A 26,740-nucleotide genomic window follows, 5' to 3' on the forward strand; every position below is an offset into this window, starting at 1 on the left:
TGATTAGGCTCCAGCAAAGATCTGCCCGGACAATCACATTGTTTGGACGGGCTTTATGTGGTGATTGGTTGGAGGACAATCCAATTGTGTGCGGAGATATTTTTTTTCTCTTTGTATCAGTTGAAGCTTGAAATCCAAATGGTACTGCTCCGTGACAGAATAATATTTCCAGTGTGAATAAAGCATTGTTAATTAATCAGTCAGCCAGTAGATGATGTGTATGTAAATTTGAATAACAAAATGAATGCTTATTGTGTTTGAAGCAGCAGTGTCAATAAATCAGCCTGCATTGATCTGCATAATTTATTCTGATGCTTGCAACAACCTTACAAAACGGCCAGTAGGAGTGGCCAGCTATGGTTGATTTTAAAGTGTTGCTCGTGTCGTCCTTGGTTTAAAAATAAACTGGCGACGTGATTGGTTGGCATGTCTCTAACGTCACTAAAAAAACGTGTAAGCCAGCTCAGAATTGATGCGTGTCAGTGTCAGGCAACAGTGAGAAGCTTCGTATCGCTGGCTTCCTTTCAGAAGGACTTGTAGCCTATTGATTTCTGTTAAGTTCATTAATGCATCATCTAAAGGCAGCAGGACACCTGCAGTATGCTGATAATACTGAAGCAGTGCAGAGCTATTACACACGAAATCACACCAGACTGGCAAAATAACCCCTAAAATAAGACTTTCACAGTGAAGCCATGAAGTCATTAACGGAGCGCACCAGCATTTTCATTGCATCAAACGACTGCCTGTCTACACCGTGGATACGCAGTAAGCACGATTACAGCAGCAACACTTTTGAAGGGCAATTTCCTGCAACCCAACTAGGAAGCAGAGTTTACGGCTTATATTCCAAAACCGGATATGAATAAACTAGCCTCATGTCAGCATGAAGAACAAGGTCAGAAGTGACTGAATTCAATTTCCGGAAACAATGTCCAAATAAGTACACAACAGGCGTTACTGTCAAAGATATGAAATCAAATGTCTGGGCCATATTTGAAATGTAGATTAAAGGCTCTAGGTGCTATATAAAGTCAGGACAGAGGAATTGCCGGTCAGTAATAAGAGAACATTTTCGATTAAAAGTGATCAATTATTTGTGGGGTAGTCACGACCCAGAGTTCAGCAAACAAAGCTACAGAACACAGTACCTCTGTCTTGTTGAGGATCCATAGTTATCTAACATCTGAGTGCTGGCCACTTCCAGGTTCCAGTCACACATCTCCAGCAGCTTGAGACACTCTGACCTGCTCCTCAGACCCAAACAGAACAACTGCTCCACCTGAAGAGAGGCAGATCACAGATAAAAACAAAGAAGTCAGGAGTTATCCAGGAGGAAGAGGTGAGACGGGTCTGGCATATGAAACAAAACAACAGTCTTTAACAACAACACCCTATTTTCTTTTTCAGCCTCAACGTGTGTGTGATGGGAGTGCCAAAACAAATTATATTATTTCAGTCCTCAGCACTCTTGTACTGAACCTCAGGCGTCTCGATTACATTTTTTATCTTATAGAAATTGCCGCCGCCATGAAGGAACAATGAAGTGTTCCCTTATGCCCACTTCCATCCACCCGCACGCTCCATCTGGCCACAGTGGGCCAACCATGGCCACTTAACAGGTTATTGAGGACTGCGGCAGACGCATCAGAGTGTCAGCACACTTATTCATTTGTCGTCGGCTCACTGTGTCAGCAGTGTCCTGATTTTCCCTCAAGGATCATCAAAGTTCTCTTATCATGTCCTGATATGAACCTTTAAAGCAGGAATGACGTTCAGCAAGTCGCATTTGTGTCCTGTACATAAAAGGTTATTTCAGAAAACAACTTGAGGCCCAGGATGAAATGCATTGAACTGGATCTCTGAGGATCCTTGTACAGCAGAGAAGTGTTTACCTCTGAAGACTATGGGCTATGGGTTAGTAATTGCAGTGCAGCAGTATAATAGTCCACTTCATATAGTCTTTGGTTTGATGAACTAGAAAGATCTTTAATTTTATGGAATTTGTTTTTCCACCATAAATCATTTACATTACATACATTTTTTGTATGCGGTACTTCGACACCATAGAGCCCAAAAACTGATCAATAACATAACTGTATAGCTTATTAAAGTCACTGTGATCAAATTCTATTTTTAAGGTTTTCCTTTTATATGTCTTGTGTTTCGATTTGCCAGTAACTGGCCCGACAATGACAAAAAAAATCTTTTTGTAGGTTTTCCTCCCTCCCCCTGCATCTGCCTCAGCCTGTAAGCACTCTGCAAGCAATAGGATGGTCCCACAACCAATCAGAATCTTTCCATCACCACATAAAGCTCGCCCCAAACATTTCCATTGTCCTGGCAGATCTTTGCCAACAGAGCGAGTCCAGACCAACTTTAGGCTCCGCACAAATTCTGCTTGTGGGTAACATTCAGACTGACACTGTATGTGTGGGAAAATAAAAAATCACTAAGAAAAAATAAAAGATAAATAGCAGAGTACCAAAAAAAATAATGAGTTCAACAAATTGGAGGTAAAACGAAAACAATTCTCTAATTGAACGCTGAAGGAGAAACACAAACTCAATTGTCTTACAAACTCAATTTACGTGTTAGACTAAACTATTTAGACAGCTTGTGTAATAACTTTTCCCTACCTTTTGTCAATTTCAGTCCAACGCCTTTATGAAAACTATGTATTATCGTGATGACTAAACAATCTTAGAGTGTAAAAGGGATATAAGGAAATGTATTGTGTTCAGAGGCTTCATAAACGCTCTCACCTTTAGATAATGCACAGCTTTCTGGACATTCCAGTTGTGGTTCTGAAGGGCGGCGTGACACTCCTCTATTGTCACACCATGCACCGCCACCTGCACCTGAATCACACGACAACACTGTAAGTCTTTGAAACACTGGACAACACTTCTAATCTGATGTGATCCCTCGGCCCTGTTTACGGACCTATGAACATCAGCAGCATCTCTTTTTCATGCGATAAAATCGTCTGTATTAACTTGACGTAATACTTCACTTACAGTTTCAAGACCGACACAGGCATATGAATGCTTAATAGAAATATCTGAGTGCTGTGGTTAAAGCATCATAGCACTGATTAGGCACTGAACAGTCCCATTTTGTCTTTAGAAATTAAATTATGCTTGCCTGAGTTCTACTAATTATTTTACCTACATCCACCTTGAGCTATGACTTTATACATTTTGCAACTGCTTTTCTGGGTGGAGTGAGACTGTGGCATCATCATCACCGATTTTCGTTGTCAATATTTCTTTTTTTACTAGAACTGAACTCCTCTGCGGTTAATTTATGATTGTATTTTCGAACTGGAATACTCCTTTTGTGCGGGCAAAGATCTCAGTATCTCCTGCAAAATGCCAAGTGCCTGATCAATGTAGAGCTTTGAGCGTCTCTGACCCAAGGCTCGGTTGGTGTAAGGATCAATCGGCAGGCGCGTAAAGATCAACAAATCAAAATCTGGTTCCTCGTCTTTCAAATTCAATTCTCAGCAAAAATTAATATGGACTTTCTCTCCCAAAGAAGTGGCATATTTTAAAGAAGTCATGAGAGGTCTTTTTAAAATGGAAAAATGTGTCTGCTACCAAGTGTTGCACTGAAAACATATTCAAATGAAATTTCCCCATTTAATGAGAGGCTTTTCCGAGTATAGCTCCAGTTTGAAAATGATGCTGTTACCAATCAATTACAATTTGCTTCTCAGAGCGATCTGAAGCTGAATAGAGAGGTAATCTGTTCAGCTGTAACAAACTTGAGCTGTTTAAAGCTGCTGCAGTGCTGTATATGTGCCAGAATTAGCATATTGCTCACTCCTTCTCTCAGTTTGAGAAATGAGAAACACATTTGCAAACACGTCCACAGCCGGTGTCTTCTCAAGTAATGTTCACGGTGACTCTCCAGAAAATTGACGTTTCTGAGAGAACTCATTAAGCATGCGCTGCGCAGTGTTTCATCACATTTAAAGTCTTCTTGTTATGGCTTAGTGCCCCTGAATTACCCTGAACGTCGCACTGATGTTTTAGTTCTTCGATGTCTGATAAGGACCTAACCTCGTAAGAATGGAACCATATGCTTTCTCACTAATGACAGAAAACTAAGAACAGATGGTATCGGGTTAAGGTCAGTAGTTTTAAGCCAATTTAAAGTAGTCACGGTTGTGTGAAGGAGAAGATGAGGACAGCTATATATAACAGGTAAGCTATCCCACAAAGCTAAGCAACCTTTTTACAGATAATGAGAGACAATACATACAAACTTTCAGCATATGATACAACTCTTCACATTTTAAGTATAGTGTACACATCATCCAAGTGTCTCTGACTTTACCATTTTGACCCTGTCAGCTGAGTTCCCTCCTCCGTCAGTCCTGGTACAGGAAGCAGAAACCACTGGTGCTGTCACCCCATCTGAACTCACACGAGGGAGACTAACTGATGTCTTCATCCCTGACCGTGATCCACTTAGATTGCTGTTGTTATTGGTGGAGAAATTAGCCTTGAATTCACCCGGCAGGACAAGCCCCTGCCCCTGGGCGTGTCCCTGGACTGTCTGACTGCTGACCACCATGGGTCTCACGGTGGCAGTGTTAGCTTGCCGCACATGCCTCTCCTCGGCGTCGCTGCCAGGGAAGCTCTCTGCCTCCCTGAAGAAGCGATCAAATCGATCAAGGTACGGCGGCCTCTCTGGCAGAAGGTAATAGTGGGTGTTGCTGACTTTTCGTCCGTCGCGGACGATGGGCAGGATACAAGGGCCCTTGCTGGCAGAGTCCTTCCCCTGCGCCTGGGCTTGGATCACTTTGGGTGCAGCATATTTAGGATCTGAGGCAAAGCTGTGTGTCGTGGGCATGAGTTTACCTGGAGAGGTGGAGAGGTAGGAGCTGTAGGTGTGTGTTGAGGAGCAGGATGAAAGGGGAGCTTGCATGGCGGTGGGGCTGGCAGAGTACAACCTCTGCTGGGGCGAGCCCACTACCAGACACATGGGGCTTGGAGTTCTGGAGCCTGGCTGGGACAAAGGGTCTCTGGGGGGGATCTGAGGTGGTCGGTCTTGGCCTGTGCCTGAAACGTCCTCTGTGGTGTCGGCTGGCATTGGAGAAAGGGAGAGGTCCCTTGACCAGCGAGCAGACGTGTAGTCACCCCTCTTTATAGGGCGAGGGGGGATGGGAACACGAGGGGGGATCTGGGGTTTGTCTTCGGTGGACGATAGGACACCTTGCTGTCCCTCCTGAGTGTGGGGAGTCTGGGGACATGAGGCTGAGCCCTTGGATGGTGAGCATGACCGATGAGCGCTTCCTATGGGTACATTGAGCTTCCTCATGCATTCTTGCTGAAGCTCTTGAAAGATTTCCGCAGACTGGGAGAAAGAGGTGGACAGACATTGGCTGTGCTTGCTGGGGAGAAAGAGGTTGTCCTCCAGACCTGGTCTGTCCTGTCCCCTGGAGTCAAGACCCTCACCCTCCACGTTCTGTCCATAGGACAGGATTTCATCTGGATTATGGACATCACTGTGTTCCTCTTCATGCTGCTGCTCCGAGCTGTTGATGGAGCTCACCTTTGTGGAGAAAGAGGATTTAAAACATTCAATTTAATCCAGGTGATAGCAGGACATACTTTAATTTCTGTTTCATTTTAACATAATAATAAATGTATTGGATTATTGTACCTCCATATCATCTTCATCTTGTGCTACATCGTCATAGGCTGGAGGTGGGGGTAATGGACGTGCATCCCAGTCCACTACCGGTGTGGGATGAAGGGGGCGGGGCAAAGTTCTACACGGGCTTTGAGGTGGAGTCCTGTCCAGGATGTTCTCTGCATCCAAAGCTAGCTTGGCCAAAGAGGGAATCTGAATTTCAACCACGGGGGAGGGCGAAGGAGTGGATGGGGAGAACTCCTCCCCAAAGTCGATGAGGGACACTTCACTGTTGGGGTTATGGGCCGAGCCTAGAGTCTTGCTGCTCCCCTGTCTAGAAGCAGAGACCCACGCAGCCGGTTTAAGCTTGAGGCCTTTGAGAGAACCTGTTTTCCGAAGTGATAATCTCTTCAGTCCTGCCGAGGTCAGATCTTCATCTTCGTTTACTGGATCATAGCAAGGTTCTGGTGACAAAAACACAATACTTCATTACTTTATTGATTAAAGTTTAGAGAGTAATGACACCAAGTCTCTTTAAGATCACTTGACATCACAAACACAAGACACACTCTCCAGGTTAGTCCTACAGTGCACAGCAAGGACACTGCACACCTGTTAGTGGGACTCAGGGGTGGAAAGATGGGAAAACCATATTGTTATGAAGGGGAAAAACCAGATGGTGAAAGCACTGCAAAGACAGGCAAAGGAGAGGTGGAAATGAGCGCTGTACCTTTGAAGAGCGGAGCTAGGAGGGAACAGAGAGGGCAGGAGCAATGGGTGAAGAGCTGCTGAGAGAAACCAGACTTACTCTTGATTATCACTGCTGGCTGAGGAGGGCGGGGAGGAGGCTCCTCTGGTAAAAATAATAATGGATACCACCACCGGAAAAGGAGCAAGAAAGAGGAGGGGAAAAATGACAGCAGGAAAGATAGTAAGATAAGAAAAAACTGAAACCCAAATAGCAGATTGCATATTAAAGCGTTGTTAGGACAAAAAAAAAGCAAGCTGTTTGGTGGTCTTTTTCCGCAGCAAGATTTGCACCAACTTAAAATTTTAACCTACAATCTGTGATGTAAATGTAGAAAAATGTTAGGCAGTCTAACTCCAAGTAAATTTTTATACCGCACTGAATACACAGCCTGACAGTGACTGCTCCAGCAAGAATTCAATGAATGCATATTCTGTGATTGTTTGTTAAAGTGGCTGTGACTGCAGTGTAGATTAGGTTTCTATGAACGACTCTTTCACTCACTTTTAGATCGTCCCGGTAGCTGTGTGGGTCGAGCAGCACTGAGGTCTAAACCCAGAACATCGGGAGGATCCATGGGATTCCCGAGGTACAAACTGGACAGAAAAGAAGGACACACAGGATTACATTAAATGTCAGTATACTGTTCTTAGGTGTTAAGTATGAGCTGGTTGGACACATTTATAAATGGCATGCTATTGCCATCTATTGGTGAGAGTACGCCATTGCTACACAACAATCAGACTGTTCAGCAATTTCCAATATGGGGCACAATATGATGCATATGTGTAAGGAGAAATAGTAGAATATATAAGAAGTATCTTGATGTATTGTGTTATTGGTATTTTACATCCAAATAATGACTAAAGGTCAGTAAACAGAAAGAGGTTTCTCACTCATCAATCCTGTCAGCGAAGCCCCAGCAGCGATGGGGGTCGCTGTCCCCGTGTCCTGTGTGGATGAAGCTGTTCTTGAGCGGCCGACTGATGTCGTGTGCAGACAACCCGGCGACCGACGTCACCACGTTCCTGGGGAACTGTCCGACCTTAAGGGTGCGCTTGTTTTGACCTCGCCACCAGTAATTCTCTGCCCTGAAACATTGTGAGATAATGAGTATGAGCAAGGGGCGCGAATTTGTTTATATCTTGCATATCTGCAGGGGATTACTACAGCACATTTAGCAATTTAACATTTCCTATTACGTTCATTTGGCTTAGTAGAAATTTGAAAGCATTCATTGGTAAGCAGAAATAAGCAAAATACCGTTCCACTCAAGGCCTGAGGGGTGATTATTTTGTGAAGTGAGACACATTTAACTTTTTTCTCCTCCACTATCCTTCCTTTAACTAAACAGTATGTGCTTATTTTAGAGGCGGGATGTAGCTTTGACATATAGAGAGACAGAGAGACTGTATATCCACACTCTTAAATCACAGTTATCAGTTTAACAGGCCTGTCTTTATAGTGTGAGGTTAACTAGCACACTCTGTTTATCAGTAGGGAGGTAAAAACAATGAAACAACTTATTTTTAAAACTTGTTATCACCCACCTCCCCTCTATGATGGTGATGACATCGTTGATCTGGATCAGGAGTTTGTCAGGCTCTTCAAAGTCCTGTAGAGCACACATGTCCGTGGGCATGGTCTGAAAAAGATGCAAAACACTGTTAACACAGCAAACTTTTCATTCATTCATTCATTCATTTATTTTCTGTAACCTGTAATCTGTAACTTTGGACAGTGGGAGGAAGCTGGAGAGAACCCACGCAGACACGGGGAGAACATACAACCCCCACACAGAAAAGCCCCAGTCGGCCTGGATTGGAACCCTGAACCTTATTTGTTTGGTTTTGTTGTGAAAGCGTGTTCATTTTTAGTAATTCCACTAGGTGGAGCTATAAGTCCTTTTAAGACATGATGGATTGGCGAAATCAAAGCTCTTGTGCATAAAAGATGCCAACCATTACCATCAAGTGACTTTTGCAAACTCAAATACAAAGCTTTATTAACTGTTCAAAAATAAGAAGCTCAGCATTCATATCTTATGACATACACAGACACACCTTTGGCTATCTAGATGACCGATTCCCTACCTCAAGCAGGAATTCACGCAGGGCGACAAATGTTGGTCTGTCGTCTGGTTTCTGAGCCCAGCACTGCAGCATGACATTATAGATATCTTGTGGACAGTCCTCTGGCTTAGGGAGGCGCTCACCTTCTTTATCAATCTTATGGAGAATCTGTAAAATCGCAAAAGCGAAACAAAGAGAGAGAGGCAAAAAATGAGCAAACCTTCCTACTTTATCTATACCCCCGTGTATACAGCAGTGAAGTATCTTTACCTGGCTACCATTAAGGCCAAGCCAAGGCTCCTGGCCATGTGTGAACATCTCCCAGAGAGTGACTCCAAACATCCATGTGTCCGTAGCATGGGAGAAGGTTCTTGTCTTCAAACTTTCTGGGGCGCACCTGCAACAAGACAGACATGTTATTTGCATTAAAAGTCTGGCCAGAGGTTTGGGGTCGTCAGTGTGGCCTCTCTGACAGACAGAATCTCCATAAAACGTGTATATGGAAGTCACAATGATAAATGCACATTAACAAACATTACAGGAGCAGGACAGATCCTAATTTATTGCTTGATTGGTTCTGCCTGGTTTTACACCGGAGGAACTTACAACAGCAGCTCTGACATGTCAGATTTCTCTACTGAAAGTTTCTGTAGCATGATCAAATAAGATCACACCCTAACCACTAAATTCCACCCTTGGGTCGCACCCAAGGACGGCTTCAGTTATTGTGCCGCTCGATCCGTCCACCCACCACGCAAAGGGGACCTTGCGATGCTCCTGCATGACATAGTGCTCATGGTTGTTTGGCAGCGCCCTCATCAGGCCAAAGTCACCGATCTTCACTCTGTGAGCTGAGGCCAGCAGGATGTTCCTGAAGAGAGAGGATGATGTACAGCATGTAACAATTACACACAGTACTATTGGTGTGTAAATAGTATTTTTTCACAATAACAATATCATTGTAATAGTAGCTTAAATATCTATTAAGATTTTAAACTCCAAGTGTAAACTGAATCATGTTTTAGTGTAGTATATTTGCAGCCCTGTCCCAGGACCATTAAGTCAAATCAACCTGGGATTTATTAAGAATGAATTTAGCTTTCTGGTAGGTCCACAAATGAGCAGAACTTTATCTTGAAAGCCTCGGCACATTAGGAATGCGTCTACGTTTGGCATACTTAAACAGCCGTGTGTGATGATTAACATTTTATCACAGCTTTAACTGGGAAAGTGACTCATTTTCACCAGCCATTAAGGTTTTCTCAGACATCTACATACTTTCACCACTTCGGTGAATGTGACTAATTTGGGCAAGACCAAGAACTTAAACCACCCAGCGCACGTAGCCAACCAATGACTCATTCCGCCTGTGTGCCAAGTCTTCTGGTAATGGCCTGTAAATGTCTGGGTGGAGGAGAGGCAATAGAAATAATTTACCGTACCATAAAACATGTCCTGAATTTGAAGAATACAGGCAATTTAAAAGAACTTTTGGGCTCTTTTATGGATGCTAAATCTCTATGTTGCCTACCTGGCTGCCAGGTCTCTGTGGATGAACCTCCTTTGTTCCAGATAGGCCATGCCACAAGCCACCTGCACGGCATACTGACACAGAGTGTGGATCAACACCGGACCTTGTGGACGCACACAGCGCAACCGCTCCAGGAGAGAACCCAGGGGAGCCAATTCAGTCACCTACAGAATGCAGAGAGAGATAAAGAGAGGGTGGGTGAAAAGAGGGAGGAGGAACATGGGAGTAAAAAATACATAGATGATATAGATAAGAAATGTGGTTTGAAGAAGAAAAGAAAAGGGAGAGGGATTATGAGGAAGTAAAAGGAGAATGCAGTAGTCATAACATGGTCTATAGCAGAGGACAAAAGTAAAACATTACACAACGAGGCTGAAAAGTCATCCTTTATTTAGTGACTTCTACACTTTGTGTATATAGTGAGGCCATGCATACTGCATGTGGTGTGGTGGTGACAATGACTATGTCCTCTATGTGTGTGCTTGCATTTATTCATCTGTTTATTCCTCCCTGTGTGTGTGCGTTTCTGTGCGTCCACTACCATCTTCATTGGGTGTGTGAGCACCACACCGTAGAGGCGAATGAGGTTCTGGTGGTCCAGGGAGTGCATAGCGTTGACCTCGCAGATGAAATCCTCCAGGGCGTCCGGCTGGCTGAGCACATCCGTCTTCAGACACTTCACAGCTACATTCAACTGGAAAAGCGCAAAAAATTGATTGGACATATTGAAACTGATCGTAGCGTTCTGTTTTCAATGCGTCTGATTCGTCAAATTTTCAGCAACTCATCATCACATGCAAACAAGGAACATGTTTTATGTAAGAACAGCTTGACCATACCTTAACATAACCAACACACTGTATACTGTTAAATCTATACTGAATAAATCTGACGAGCATGTATGTCCTCACCACCTTTCCAGCAGGTGTCAGCCACTCTCCTCTCTTCACAACGCCAAAGGAGCCGTCCCCAAGCTTCTCAAACAGCGTCAAGTCCTTCTCTGGGATGAGGCAGGTCAGAGCCTGCTGCTGCCCATCAACAGGAGCCCCAACACCGGACTGTGTGGATAAGACTCCCTCCCCCAGGCCCAGCGGAGGCGTGGGAGACATCTTCCGAAACGAGGAGGCTGGCTGGCCCTGCTGGGGAAAGTCTCCTCCATCTGGACGCTTGCCACTGAACACCTTGAGAAGAACAGAAGAAAAGTAAACGTAATGAAGCTGGCAGTACAGTCTGGAAAACTAGACATCTACACAGAGAGTGAGTGTATTAAAAATATAGTGTGGTAATGTACTGTCTAAACTGTAAAATAATGAGGCCGACTTTCTTGTGGGCCTTAATATGAGATTCAAAAAGCTTGTTTGGTGCTCGAAAAAGACTCTAATGGCAAGACTTTTTCAACATATTCACTGCTTACTGAGCTACTAGCCTGGACACTTTGCTCTCTAGGGCACATTGGGCTAGAGATGGAGAAAAATCAAATCAAACACATACAGTATACAGTATAATCTAAAGTTTATATTTCACTTTTTTTCTTTGACAACCTCGCAGAAAACTCTTTATATCTCTATGGCCCTGCTCCCGCCTGGTATTAGCATGTGTCACGGGTTACCAAGTCACAAGTGGTCAGCTCTAAGTGCGTGTGTTCACACCTAGCATTAAAATGTGTCTCCACGTGCGTCTTAAGTGACCACTTGTGATCTGATCTGAGTTCCGTGCTGTATATCCAAACAAAACACCTAAAATCATTTGGGGTGAAGTAGACTACTGCGCAAACAGCTGCTGTATCAAAACAATTGATTGCTGTCTACTGCAGTTGCAAAACCGCAAACAGAGGGTGTGCATTGTGACATTCAGATTCAGATTCAGAAAACGTTATTTATTTGTCCCTGGGTGGCAATTTAAGGCACAGTGAGAAGCATGACGTGCAAGAACAAGGAGTGACACATAAAGTATCTTCACTGACAGCCTATGTTTTTTTATTTACTTATTTTCTGCCCTGATGTTAGTTATTTTAACCACTTAAATTATAGCTTGAGTCCCGCTACTCCAAAGGCTCTTTTAAAGAACCTACACACGCTGCCTGCCACAAGCCATTTATACTTGCGCGCTCATGAGTCTGGCTTGCTCTGTAACAGCACCACCCAAACACTAGTTGGCACTGCATCTTTTTTTTTGCCAGTCGGGTTAATTTTTGTTTCTACTTCCTGCTTCATATTCAACAATGGCGACTTAAACTTTGGCTGAAATTTCGCAGCGCATAGTTACATTTCTGGAATGGTGCGCCTCAGTTACGGAGCTAAGGTCTGTGCAGTTCCAGTTGAAATGTGCACCTATGCAATTGTGTATGTGTGGTGTGTAAGGAGTGTGCAAGTGGTGCAATGTAAAGAGTGAATAGTACAAATACAAGTTATTAATAGTGTTGGCTGAGAAGTTACCTAACAATGATCCGTTGGGTCTTATCTGGGCCAGAGGACATACTTAGCAACCCCTCTACGCTCTACATGTACACTCAAAACCCTAACTCCAGGCAAATGTGCACTAAATGTATTGAATAACGTACACGCGACACACGAACCGAATGTAGCCAGTAAAAAACTATGCACATATATACACACACACACACAAACCCTTATCATTATGGCAGGAGGAGAAATTTCTTGCCTTTTGGCTTAAGTACTGACAACACAGCAGGAATGACTTAGCTGTTAGGAAATACTCATTAGATAACACTATTAGATTAAATGACCTGAATGTTTCTGTGTGCATGTGTTTGTATGCCTGTGTGTGTGTGTGTGTGTGTGTGTGTGTACTTGCGATTCCTTTCCATTCTCCTAAATGAGAACACACACAATGTGTGTGCTGTGTGCAGGCATTAAGGGAAACCTTTGTTTAGAGTCCCTGAATTAGATTGTTTACCAAAAAAGGAATGCACGGAAACCGGTGGTGACATCAGCTATTGAGAATGATACCAAGCCAATAACACATCAGGTATAGGAATATAACTCCTCCTACAGTAACATCCAAAAGGAAGTTGCTGTCTTTTTCGGTGTATAAAGCAATCAGATATCAAATTGTAGAGGATGCTGAGATAAATAAAACAAATGTGAATTCATTATTGGCCTCATGGAGAAAAGGTCACTCCTAAAAAATAGTGTCATCAGTAAAAAAGAGGTGTCAATGAATCCCCTGGTGCCAAACATATTTGACCGGCTGGATATAAACAGTAGCAAGCCGTATGTGGTTTCACATTCACACTGGACCAGACATGACATAATGCAGCAGACCTTTTTAAAAACACCACCTCTCTGTAGTCATGGTGTGGTAAGTCGGTTTCAAATAGGAGGCTTGACATTCAAAGGATTCTGACTATGGCTGCGCAGCACGCGCGCGCGCACTCACACACACGCACGCTGAGGAAATAGATTACTCTATCTGAGGACGGTGCCAGAGGCGGAAGCAGACAGGTGTAATTATAGACGGCGAGCACCGTTCTGTGGACACCAGAGCTACACACAGCTAACACACACAGACACAAACACCCACACAGACAGGGAGACAGAGAGAGTACAGAAACTCCTTCTGCATAAATTATTTTTTTTTTCGGTGTTTGTGCCGGCTTGTACATAAGACACCTTTCGGTTTTTCTATCTTTTAATACATCCTTCAGGACTGACAGTCAGTCATATACAGATCTGCCTCTTTAAGGGAGAGACTTAATCCTTCGTGAGACAACATTTCTGTAAATGCAGCATGCTCGGCGTCTGTGTGTCACCAGCTCTTGTGACTTGACTTGTGTATGCGTTTTTCTATATTTTCATAATGGGTGTGCTCATTCACCTCGTATGTTCTCTGAGGGGATGTTCCTTGCAGATGCAAACACATCTGTTTCACTTTTAAAAAGAAGACACAAAACTGATGAAGAAACCCCTAAGACCTCCTCCATAATCACCACAGACCTTCACACATACATTACTGATTCAGGAAAGCCTGAAAGCGAACACTAAAGATTTAAAATAGAAGCAAACGAGTATTGAATTGACAAACCTAATTATGATAAAGCCGCATTTTAAAGCCAAAATCTATTCGGAAAGTGTCGCAAAATCTGAGGGAATCTGCCTCTCACATGTATTGTTCATGAGTTACTGTCTGGACATGAACATATCCACACTGTTACATACAGACAAATGCCACAGTGGCGACATACTGCCAAGCATACCATGTACCATAATTAAAGTAGCCTTGTGTGAGTGTGTGTGTTGTGCCTGTCTATGTCTGTCACCTTGCTCATCCAGGACTTGCGCTTGCACATGGCTTTCCTCCTTTTCACAGCCTCCCATAGCCGTCTCTGCCCTTTATTAAGAAGAACCAAAAAAAAAAAAAAAAAAAGGGAGAGAGACATGCAGTGCTGGTCAAAGATTAGGCAGTCAAAAGAATGAAGACAGCAAGTCCATCTAGAGAACCAGTACAGTTAATATTTGAATAATGGAAGGTATACTACATAGAATTTCAATGACTCCAGACTCCACACAGCCAGATAAAATTAAAAAACACATATTTTTTTACTTAAAAAGGAAATAAAGAGCAAAAGGAAAGAATGGATGGGAGATAAATGAGGAAATAATTAACAGCAAAGACAGGAGAGCAGAAAGACAGACATTAAAAGCCTGGAGAGCAGGGAGCTGAGAGGTGAAGAGAGACGTGAATGAATGTATGAGCAGCAGAAGTGTGTGTAATTAGACTTAAGAGGCTCTGTAGACGAGACCCTCAGGGCTTCAGTAACTGGATTTAGAACATTAGTGCTGTGATCCTCCTCACACACATACCACAGACAAAGGGTTTGGCACTTCAGTGTTCCCTCCTATTGAACATAATTACCTTTTGTGGGTTTTAAATTATATTAAGGGTCTTAGTGATGAGGGATTCACTCCAGCTACATCGATGGTGAGCCAAATGACGCACTGGCATTACTGAACACAAAAGTAATGACTACTATCAGCAGAACAATTAGTGACTGAAAATGACAATTTTAAGTGTAAGAAGACATTGAAGTGGAAAAGATTAAGTAGCTCTACCAGTCTTTATGCGCTTGATGACATGTAGACACAGCAAAGACAGGAGATGAAAAGATACTTAATCACACACTTACAAAGTGATTTCATAGGGAATCAGTGGCGACATGATAAAAACGAGATGAGGAGTGTGCAGCCAAGCTATGGGCTCTGTAATGTTGTTCTAAAGCTCAGTGTTGGGTCAAAACAGCTACAATCTATTGATCTAACATGCTAATGTTAGCAGGTATAATGTTAACCTTATTCACCTACTTAGTTTAGCATGATAGCATGTTGCTAATTAGCACTAAACTCCAAGTATAACTACGGCTGATGGCAATGTCAATGGTTTTGCACATATGTGCTCACAAACCAAAGTATCTATAAATGTGTGTACAACGCTGACACTTTCTTTTTGCCTTTGGCCAAACTAGAAACACAATCATACAATATATACTCTATAAATACAAACTAATATTCAACACAACTCAGACTGTCACACACGCAGACATTCCGTCTCACCAGGTCGACCCATGCCAATTTTCTCCAGGTCTTCATTCTTGACGTAGTCAAAGTGTGACAGCCGGGTGACGTTGAGGTCATCTCGGATCCGCAGGAAGTACTGCTGCAACTGCACCTCCATCAGCAGCTCCAGCAACCATTCTGTTCCTTCTTCACACTGCATGCTACTACCCAGTTTCTGGGAAAACACAAAAGAATAAAGAAAACTGAGTATAAATCATTCAACATTCCACTACTCAGTCAACAGTTTTCTCAATACTTGCTTCAAAATCTGCAAAATACACAACAAACAAGCCATTCATTACTGTGAGAAAAGGGGAGGAAACTGAGTTCAGATCCATTGTTTCTTCCCCTGTAATTGTTCACAGCACACTGCTTAGACACATTCACTGCACACCATGGTCAAGGGAGTCAACAACATGCATGCACTGTACGGTCACACACACACACATTGCAGACTGGGTAGCCCAACTGTTCAGAAAAGGACACAGAGGGCAAGGGTCCAAATATAGCTCAAGCTAAGTACAATGATTTCACTTTAAATGCTAGGTTGATTGCACGGATCAGATTTTTCCTGGCGTAAATCAACTACTTATCAAACAGCATCTGAACAGATTAAATAAATACTGGATGGCTGATGGATGATGGATGTATTTCGGCAGCCTGGCTATAGACCGTCCACAGACATCCTGGTGTATCTCGTGTCCACAGGTGTCAGTGAAGGCGAAGGGAAGGCTCCAGAACAAATCGACCACAATGTATATACACTACCTTCATCCACATAACGCTGATTCCCACCATCAATCTTCGATGTCAAAACACAAACTCCAGCTTAAAACATCATCCATCACTGTCCACTTAATGTAAGAAACTGAAACAACAACATGTTCCTGAAAGTCAGCTTAATATACAGAAGGGCTTCTTCATAGGGCTATTTGTCAAGTTGACGGAGTTCGGACAGCAAAGGACAATGAAGAAGAACAACTGCACCTGCTCATTACTCCTAGAAAGGGAGTTAACTTGCCAACCAACCTAATCAACGCAAACAAAATGACAAACGTTCCTAATCTGTGGAGACTGACAGGGAGACCTTTGGGGTTGATGCTCTGTGCTGTAGGGGTCACTCCACTGAGTAGTAATTAGACTCTGTGAATGAGGAACTTCCTGTGCTGGCTGAGGCAAGGTTACAAGGTCCAGAGAAAAATGTCATAGGGGTCACAGCTTCCTCTCTGCCATTTAAACTTCCTAATGGGCTTGGTAAGAGGCCACTTCCTATTGCTTAATGACTGCAGCCTGAGGAGTTGAAGACACTTCTCATACACACACACACACACACACACACAGAAATGCACACCTAATGTTGGGACCTAAAAATAAACTTTAAATGTATGTATCAACCACTCTTTTTCAGAGTGACTGGTCCTGCATTTTCCACCAAGTTTAGGTGCGAGCTCTGACTGAGGTTAATGTACTGGGAGGGCTCAGTCCCCAATGGCTATGCCAGATGTGAGTATCCTGCTACGAATTCATTCCAGTAACCATAAAGGCGAGTCAGCTGACATCTCTTTGCACTGCCCAAATGCGCAGATCCGGCCGCCTGAGTCAGCGTGAGGCTTTGCACGCTTGTTTTGGCTCAAATTCACACTGTGAGGACGTTCTTTGATGCTAGATCGAAAATAAATCCTCTTGTTTATTGGAAGCACAACTAAAAAGGCACTAGTATCAAATAAATAAACCCCAGATAGACTGACAACATAACCTGACAAGCTTGGATCCATTGTAGGGAGATCCAGGGGAAAGTTCCGGTAGTGCCTGTGGTTTTAGGATTAACTACAGCTGCAGTCATATGAATCCAACGCCATATTTTGCATTTTGCTGCATCATGACTGACTCTTACCCGAGAAAGATGATCCAACAGTCTGATTGGCCGGTCCACTACAGGCTAAGCTGTGCCAAAAGCATACCATGTGGCATGTTTAAACTGAGCTGCAGTTGTGTTTAAAGGTCCAGCATGTGGGATACTAGAAAAGGTCAGGGCACAATCACCTGAAAATAGGAACTATTGTGTTTTTGTTTGCTTCGTTTGCAGTGAGGCAGTGAAGCTGTCCTCCTCCGCAGAGCCCACCGCATTGGGTGCACCCAACTGTGGTTCTTTCTCATTTTTAGCTGCCAGCTTAAGTTCTCCTACATACTTGTAAAATGAGGGTGAAGCTACTAAATGATCCACACTGGACCCTTACGGCAAAGGGTTTCCATAGTAACATTCAAACAAACTGTTTTTCATTTAGGAAGAGTAACTCTCCCTGCTGTATACGGACCATGCACCAACCACTACACCCGTTATCCACCACAATGCAGCTCAAAGTCTGAGCTCCCCTGGCAGTCAACACATAAGTGTTATTTCTCAGCACAGTGCCAAAGACGCCAGTCAGCTTCCTCCTGGGCCTCTTTCCATGACAGTATCATATCTGAAGCATGGGGTCAAAGTAAAGGTGTTAAAGCTTTATATCCATCATATAATCATCATATAACCTTACACGGGTATACAAATATACAGTAGATGGTGGGTCAGGCAGTGCGTCGATATAAGCTGTCATACAAAGGTGGAAAGAAAAACGCCACAAAATTATCACTCACTGACCAAATCACACATTTGCAGGAGAAAACCAGTGAGCTGTTCTTCGTTCTTTGGTAAATGCTGTTATATGTAAAACTTTTACATCACTCCTATGTGCTTGAGTTGGAATTGGATTAAGAGGAAAACATTGTGGAGATGTGAGGCTGACAGGAGGAATGCTGTGTTCCAATCATTAGGCGTGACTTGTGGCAGGACTCTGAGGAATCCAACTGGGGCCAGAAGTCCAGTATTGAGTCTCACATTTCTAAAATCACATAAACACGACAAATAAAAGAGTTGAGAAGCATGAAACGTATTTTACTAGAAAATGTTTCTGCCAGAAAATCAAGATCGAGTATGACGCAGAGAGGAGAGGGAATTTAGACGCAGAGAAATAACATGATGTCCCTGCTGAGAAATACTTCTGGCCTGAACTCATTCCTCATGGTGGTGGTGACTTGCACGCACACACACTCACACTCACACACACACACACGCGTCCTGGCCAAAACCATGTCCTGTATCAGATCTGTTCTGCTGTAACATCCTGCTGCAATAACAACAACCCTCCCAGAGGAGAGCCTCAGTCCAGATGGCGAGTCCACACATACACACTGACAGACCACTGACCTCCACCGCACTATATTCATCATTCATGTATTCTACTGCCTGAATCAACCACATGACTTTAGTTACAACGATCTGTGTGACATTACCACAGAATTACATCCTTCATTGGACAAGGACTCTCCCTTGTCCAATGGGTTTCATTCTTTGGTAACAATCCAGTAGACCAGACTTACTCGATACACATGAAAGTGTGCCAGGAAAGGGAATGTCTTTTTCAGCTTGTCAAAGCGTCGCATCCTGAAGTCCTTCTTATGGATGAGTGTCGGTACAAATAATGTGCACGCGCGTTTAAATGGTCGCCGGCGGCTGCTGCTGGTGCTGCTTGTCCTTTAAACCATTACCAGAGCCGCGGTACTCCCGGTTTGATGTTCCAAGTCTCAGAGGGAATTCTAAGAAGCACGCACGCTTTTTGGATCCAGACCCAAAGCCCCGAACCAGAAAGGGGGAAGGAAAACTTCCTGCAGCCCTGCACGCAAATCTACAACATTCCATGGCGGGGCAATCCTCCTGTAAGCCCCTTCTATAGCTTCAGCTCCCTCAAGAAGTCAAAGAGGCATTTATGAGGCATTAAAGTGTGCAAACAGGGACTCAAACTGTTCCTATAGTACGTTTAAAAAAAGGCTCCAGAATGATTAAGAGCTTCTGTTTGTAGCAGAGAGATTCCAGTTCTGCCCCTTGCCCAGTCCAGCCATGTGTCCTCCTCATACAGCTATGAGCCAGTGATCCAAACTTGCAGAACTTCACAAATAAGTCACTCCTCCTTCCTCCCTTCCTTTCACAGCCCCTCTCTCTCTCTCTCTCTCTCTCACACACACACACGCATACACAGACTCACTCTCTCTATTTTGCTCTCTGTCTCTCAGCTTTAGCGTGTGCTGCTACTGTCTGTTTGCTTTTCCATCCCTCCATCGAGCATGGGACTAAAAATAGGAGCGACTTCTCCCCGATTCAATCGCTCGGCAGTCGGGCAGGCAGCACAAGCATGTGTCAGGTTTCACATTTTAGGGTGCAACAAGATGTGTGTTTGGGTGGTTTCAGACCAGCAGCATGCTTGTTTAGAGGTAACACATGTTCTCGTGCTTTGTCCTGATGGTTCTTAAGTTCTATATCACATTGCATGACCCTTGCTGTTCCTTCATTGCATTTCCTCAGCTCTTCTCCAGCTTTTCTCCTCCTTCAGCATGTACCCCCTTATGCTACCTCCTCCTGCAGCTCTTCTCACCCTATGTTTCTGTCCTCCCCCGTTGTCCCCCCTCCTGCAAGCAGTAAGACAGTCCATGCAGTGCAGAGCAGTGCGTGGTGCAGAGGACAGAGGCTTCATGGTATTCAGCCCGGAGGAGCATTTGATCCAGGGCCAAAGGGTCACATTCAACTGCAGGATGGGGAACTTGTTTCCTGTGATGCAACCCCCCCCCCAAACACATACGCACACACGCACACACACACACACACACATACATAACGACAACCACCACACTACTACTCCTTCCTCTTGTCCTTAGATCCTCCCTAATGTCTCAACCTGCTCATTGTAACAATCACCATGCTGGACAGATTTCAGTTTCATTCTACTAAACGACTAGTCTGAGTGATAGATTATTTATGTGAAGCTAATCGTCCCGTATAAAGTATATTTTCTCTTTAAAATTTCTTGCAAAACACAGAAACAAATCTTTTCGCGTCAAAGAAATTATTTGACATGATCTATAATCACTTGTAGTAACAACCATGGAAATATCTATGTAATGTTGCTTAAAGCAACATAATGCACTTTACCTACTTGACATTAAACAGCTTCACAATCACTTTGATGGTACACTGATTTGTAAAAGAGAGAATTGCACCACTGTTATTCCCACTTCACTCCCTGAAAGCCTGTTCTTTCTCTCGCACTATATAATTTGGTCAGTCAAGTGCAACCTTGCATGATAAGTGTGCATTGCCTTACGGCACTGCGTCACCAACAATGGGCGTTCAATAGCTACAGAAGAAGCAAGCTCGCACTTCTCAGCGTAAACGTCACGTCAGAGTCGAAGAGACCAGGAGGACATTTACGCACGAGGCCTAAGAAGATTAAAAAAAATAATAATAATAACTGAGCAAAAGGTCAGCAGAGATTTGGCTGCTAGCTACACATCTGAAAAAGACAGCTCCACTCAACTGGTTATAAAAGCATTGACTAAAGTATAACTGAAGGAGCATCCTCGTAGGAAGAGACTAGCAGCGACGTGGTGAGAGGAGAAAAGAACTTACACAGTTAATACCTAACTACTGTATAACCTCTTTAGGTTTCTACCACCAAATTCCTCATGCTCATAGTGGGCTTTGAGCATCAGGTGACCCAAGATGGAATGGCAGTGGTGTTTCTAATAGTGTTTTCTTTTCAACTAGAGGGCAGTGATGGTAACTGGCACACTAGTACATAGCAATATTTTATGGTGTGTTGTTTGTCCTTGGGAAATATACAACAAGGTTACTTAGGCAGCCAGAACCGGGAATGTCCACTCAGCTATGAAATAACACGTAAATTGCGCTATTTATTGGCAGGATTTAAGTTGCACTGGACAGTTAGTTTCCTATACTTATATATTATTATTATTATTATATGATACTTTTGTGTTTGTTGCATGAGCATTTGATGGGCTGCGTCTCAGTACCCTTCACTCTTCTAACTTAAGGTGTGGTGGCTTCTGTATCCATCCTGTATGCAGTGGTCTGCTGGAGCAGTGTGAGCTCAGAGAGGGATAGGAAGAGACTCAACAAGCTGGTCAGACGGGCCGCCTCTGTCCTGGACCGCTCTCTGGACTCCATCGAGGAGGTGGGTGAGAGGAGGACGTTAGCCAAGCTGACATCAATCATGGACGACCCCTCTCACCCACTGCATCAGACTGTAGGGGACCTAAGCAGCTCCTTCAGCAGCAGACTGCTGCATCCACGCTGCAAGAAGGAAACGCTGCCGCAGGTCCTTCATTCCAGCTGCCATCAGGCTGTACAACACCGGCCTGTGTCAATAATAACAGTCATTTTGCACAAATAAATCTGCTTTTTTTTTGCTTGAACCACTACCTCACCATCTCATAGTTTTTTAAAGTTCTAGCAATTATTTATTTGTAAAGTTTATTCCACCACCACACTGTATATACAGAATGTCTTTATATTGTTATTTTTTGTATATATTTTTCAAATTTGTATTGTGTTTTTCGGTAACTCCCCTGCCAAAGTCGTCATTGTTTTTTTGTATATATATTTTGCCAAATTCCGTGCTACTGGGCCAAGGAAATTTCCCATACGTGGGATCAGTAAACATCTTATGTCTTAAGAACACAGCACAATTTAATGCACTGGAATCCTGTCGTTACCCAATGTGTCCACGGGGGGCGCTGTTATCACTGCTCAGCAAAAGATGAACAGTGTTGCTTTAACAACCCCAGAAAAAAAAAAAAAAACCTTCAGGCACAAACTTCAAATTACAAAAAAATTATCATATTATTTGATGTTTGTCTTTATCCAGTATAGTATATCATTCTTTTTTAAAGTAGGAACCATCGATTTTACAAAACAAGGTAGCAGATGTGTGATTAATAATTAAAGTTAAAGCTGAAACATAAAAAAGAAAACATATTGTTTTAAGAACTGCCCAGGCAACGTAACTGCAATCAACTCCTCCCACTCCTTTTCTTTATCAGTGACGTCTTTTACCACTGTGACGTAAAGCATCACTATTCTCCACATCCATTAATTCATTCATTAATCCCTTCTCCTTCACTCTGCTCCCACTCCTCCCCTCCTCTCTCCTACTCCCCTTCCTCGGGGGTCTGTCCAAACCATTGCATTTTCTTCTTTATTTGGTGCTGCCTTTTATTTCCTGCCCGTAATCCTCTAAAAATGTTATCTCTCTTCCACTCTGCCGACTATAAACAAACCCTTACCAGCTGCCTTTCAGACCATCAGTAGGAGCACGCCCTCATTCACTCAACAGTTAGCTTTTGACTTTGCAGTCAGTCACACTGCATTGTTCCTTGCAAGTTAAACCATTAATCTATGCAGCATTTCCTTGGCTGTTCTCTTTTCACTTGATTTTTTGAACCTCTCTCTCTCTCTGTTATTCAATGCCACTCTCTTATGCTTTTAATTAGGAAGTTTGTGTTTACTAGAGAAAGGAAGGGATGTGAGCAGACATGGAGAGGAAGAGAGAAGAAACAACTAAATGGGAGTGTCTGACTTTAATCAAAGACAGTACAGCAGGCGGGTTGCATAGTACGGCCTTGTTTATTAGTTTATTGTTGAGTTAGTTTGTGCCTACGTGCTTCCATTCACAACAAAGTTTATTACGTTTTTTTTTTTGGGTCAGGTATATGTGCATCGCTGACATTTAACCCATTTGCCTTTTCGTGTCTTTTTAAACATGAACTGAGGCAAATTTTGGTTTGGAGCTAACGGCTGGAGGAGCCAATGGTGCACTCAGACTGGTGAAAAAGCATCTGACCACACATCAATTTCAATCTGAAGCCGCAAACTCTCTCCAGACCCCCGTTTCTGGCTGGTGGCCTTTTTCAGAGCTCCAACGACGCTGGAAAGCACCATCCAATCGTGTTTGGATTTACTTTATGGTTCTACTTTTTTTTCTCTACCCCCAATATTTCCTGTCCTGTTCAGTCTGACAAGTGGAAGAAAAGACTTCTTGCATGGAAGCACAAAGTTGCAACTCGCTGCAACCCGAAGTCAACGAGCTACACTAGATCATCATCTACTTGAAGTACATATGATTAATGAAAATACATCAAAGGAAAACACTAATAATCTATAGCATGATGGTGATGACTACAATATCGGATCATTTCTGCCCCACCGCGCTCATATGAGAAGGCACCTTGACAGTCAACACTTCTAAAGTGCATGGACTACATCCTGCTGGAAATGAGGAGATGGCAATGTAGAATGACAACAAATCTCTACAGACTAGAACAGAGTCGCAACTTAGCTCAAGCCAAACTCCAGCACAGCACTCCAGTTTGGATATTTAGAGTTGTTGGACATCTTTACTACTGTTGCCTAGGTGCTGATTAATCATTCCTTCTTTGCTTCAGTTATATTGTATTTGTACTGATTTGATTCTGTAGAGCTGTGTTAAACAACTTGTGAAAGAGAAGGATGTCAAGGTTCATGAGGTGCCATTAATAACATAATTCCTAGAAGATCTCTGCTGAAAACTCAGTTGGGAAATGTGCTTTGAGCCGAAATGGGCCACAGCTGAGATTGCCTTATTGCTATGACAAAAAGGAGAATAATGTTTGCTAAGGAGCAGTTATGTAACTCGCTCAGAAATAGATTTTAAAATAGCCCGCATTCCTTAAAATCAGCCGTCGGATAAGAAGCCGGTGATGGATTCTGCGCACTTGTAAAAATCTGAAAGAAACACCACCCCAGCCTAAAAAAAGTAATATCAGGAAGAAAGACAGCTAACTCTCAGCTGTATGTGTGTGTGCACTGAGCCAAGTTTCATCTGCAGCTGACGTTGAAGAAGCTGAACGAGGCGACACTTTTAAGTCCCATTCGGACAGATCATTCAAAAAGCAAGGAGAACAAGAGGAGACGTGGCGACAGCTGAGGGTATGTTCAGTGAAAGGAGAAGCTGAATGGGAGTGCGGTGTTTGTTGTATGTACAGCATCAAATATCCGAGTTCCACTGATGCTTAGTAGTTTTAAATCAGTGGAAGGAATGTGTCACAGTACCGTCAGCTGCCTCCTCACTAAGGGGATTAGAGCAATACGATTAATGGTCAGTAAGTCAAAGTGCAGCTCTGCCATACCACCACCAGGTGGCACCAAATCTTAATATGGGGAGATTAGTGAGTCCCTGCTAATACATTTAAGGTATGTAGCATGACAACTATCCAGTTTTCACTTTAAAAAATCACACACACACACTACACAAGTCAGATGAACAATGAATCAGGTTTTCATCTATTATCAGTGATTCATATTCAATCTATTTTTTGCAATTTATTAATGATAATGATGACACTGCCTGTGAACATGCCTCTTTCTTTCTCTATGTGCATAGGCTGAGTTGTACTTTGTTTGCACTTTAGCCGTAAACAGTGAAGCACATTTGCATGTGTACAGTTGCATTTATTGTTAGTTATGAGTTTAGATCTTCCCGGCTGTCCTCAGGGTTCATCCTCAGGGTCAAGGTTAATACGGCTTTATTTCAATGCCATGCTTGCAGGTGCATTAAAACAAATAATATGACAGCATGTTATTTAATATTATGCTGAAAGTCAGGGGAAGTCCAGCTTTGGTAACAGAGGTCACAAATTGCATTGAATTTATTGTCATTTGCTTTCATGTGATAAAGAAGAGTGGTAAACACAGAAACCAAACAGTATTTACTCTGTATTCGCCATATTCCAAGAGTGGAGTATCAGAACCATGCACTCAGAGCCTAGATACCAATGTACTGTAGTCAGTGTTCAAGACTATAGCTCAGTTTCTGATGTGCACCTCAGCTTGTTCTCAATTTAAAGTATTTTGCTTCAAGAGAATATTGAAATGTGGGTAAATAAAACTATTTATTTTGCCTGATTTCCTTTGACCCCAGCATTCAGGCACTGCACGCTTCTCCTGCTGCTTCTCCCTGGCCTTCATCTCATCTCCGTCTCATGCGTACACAGAGTAGTATGACTCACTGGCTGTACAACTGGAATATTAAGGGCATTAAAGCCTGACCGTGTCGATTGTATTATCACGAACTGACATCAATTTAGTGGCTTGCTGGCTAATAAGATTACGGAGAACAAAGTGCTGCGGGAGGTCTGCATTATGTCTGCAACACACACACACACACACACACAAAGCTTGATTCTGTAATACGATGCTCAGTGTACACAGACACAGGCATGCAGAGGCATGCACTCACACCGGCTGGATTCACACTGACGTACAGTGCTGGGCATTAAGCTAGCTTAGTGGCTGCCAGAGTATTTCTAAAATAAGTTGCAACCTTTTGGTGACAAAACACCGATCTGTGGTTTGGTGATGAATGCCAAAAACCAACGAGGCAGAGTGAAGGACCAAAAAACAAGCTTCATTAATCCTTCTTAAAACTGTGCAAGCAAAATACAATCCACACACACACACACACGCAGAGATGGTGTTTCTGACAGAGGCCTGCAAGCACAGGCAGACAGGTAGAAATGCGTCATTCCTGATCTCACAGATAGTAACCATCTGTGAGATCAGTCTGGTTTTTACCTTCTCCTTAAATCCCATCACCGTCCGAGCACCTCATCATTCCCAGAGTTGGGAAAGGAGAGGCATCATGACATGGTGGGCGTAAACGTGAATAAGAACCGACTGTGGGAATGAAAAGAGCCCTGGATGCAAACAGGCTGGTCGTAGGCAAACACAGGAACATATGTGTCGCCTTTTGTCGACTGCAGTCGTTTTGGTAGCTTTGCTTAATATGCATAATGCAAAAACAACCCCCACAAGACAACACTTCACATGTCGTCTCGACCCTGAAAACGCACCCCTCCTCAGCAATCCCTTCTTTGATCCCTTAAAGCTGGTTAAGAGGGTACAGGAGGGTGCCAGTGAAAAATGGCAGTCGAATATCATGACCGACATGCTGCACACGAGCCATAAATCCAGCACGGCGTGCTACAGTGACATAGATGGAAAATATTTAATCTTCCCACTCTAAAGTATAGCAGATGTACAGGAATACCGCTGGATGATACCAATTCAGCATTTGCAGACATAGCCCACTAATCCCTTCTTTCCTCCACAGGGGAAGCTGTTTAAAGGATAAAATAGTTTCTCGCAAAAACAAATGCATTGGTATTTAAAGGGAGTTTGTCTCCACTACAAAACTGACTATTCTCTTCATTTTCTCTCCAAACTCTTTCTGTTCTCTTTCCTTCA

At 43.2% G+C, this 26,740-nt stretch overlaps 1 protein-coding gene across 4 annotated transcripts in view; it reads right to left on the minus strand.

Annotated features, from left to right (window-relative positions):
• Positions 1 to 26,740, minus strand: part of LOC311489198 (activated CDC42 kinase 1-like) — a 55,665-nt gene that overhangs the window by 2,892 nt on the left and 26,033 nt on the right. For 2 of the 4 annotated variants that reach the window (XM_084546154.1, XM_084546155.1), the window contains 15 exons: positions 15,568 to 15,745; positions 14,277 to 14,347; positions 10,909 to 11,178; positions 10,539 to 10,691; positions 9,998 to 10,161; positions 9,218 to 9,337; positions 8,737 to 8,863; positions 8,488 to 8,634; positions 7,945 to 8,039; positions 7,291 to 7,485; positions 6,899 to 6,990; positions 5,677 to 6,110; positions 4,345 to 5,565; positions 2,766 to 2,861; positions 923 to 1,282 (listed from right to left, as the gene is read on the minus strand). In XM_084546154.1, coding sequence (XP_084402280.1) covers positions 1,136 to 1,282; positions 2,766 to 2,861; positions 4,345 to 5,565; positions 5,677 to 6,110; positions 6,899 to 6,990; positions 7,291 to 7,485; positions 7,945 to 8,039; positions 8,488 to 8,634; positions 8,737 to 8,863; positions 9,218 to 9,337; positions 9,998 to 10,161; positions 10,539 to 10,691; positions 10,909 to 11,178; positions 14,277 to 14,347; positions 15,568 to 15,730 — 3,495 coding nt within the window. In that variant the 5' untranslated portion in view covers positions 15,731 to 15,745 and the 3' untranslated portion in view covers positions 923 to 1,135. Of the gene's footprint in view, positions 1 to 922; positions 1,283 to 2,765; positions 2,862 to 4,344; positions 5,566 to 5,676; positions 6,111 to 6,898; positions 6,991 to 7,290; positions 7,486 to 7,944; positions 8,040 to 8,487; positions 8,635 to 8,736; positions 8,864 to 9,217; positions 9,338 to 9,997; positions 10,162 to 10,538; positions 10,692 to 10,908; positions 11,179 to 14,276; positions 14,348 to 15,567; positions 15,746 to 18,987; positions 19,352 to 26,740 lie in introns of those variants that run through there. The other 2 variants (XM_084546153.1, XM_084546152.1) reach the window with 2 other exon arrangements.

Source organism: Chelon labrosus (assembly GCF_963514085.1).
Source record: "Chelon labrosus genome assembly, chromosome: 6".
NCBI classification, from domain to species: domain Eukaryota; kingdom Metazoa; phylum Chordata; class Actinopteri; order Mugiliformes; family Mugilidae; genus Chelon; species Chelon labrosus.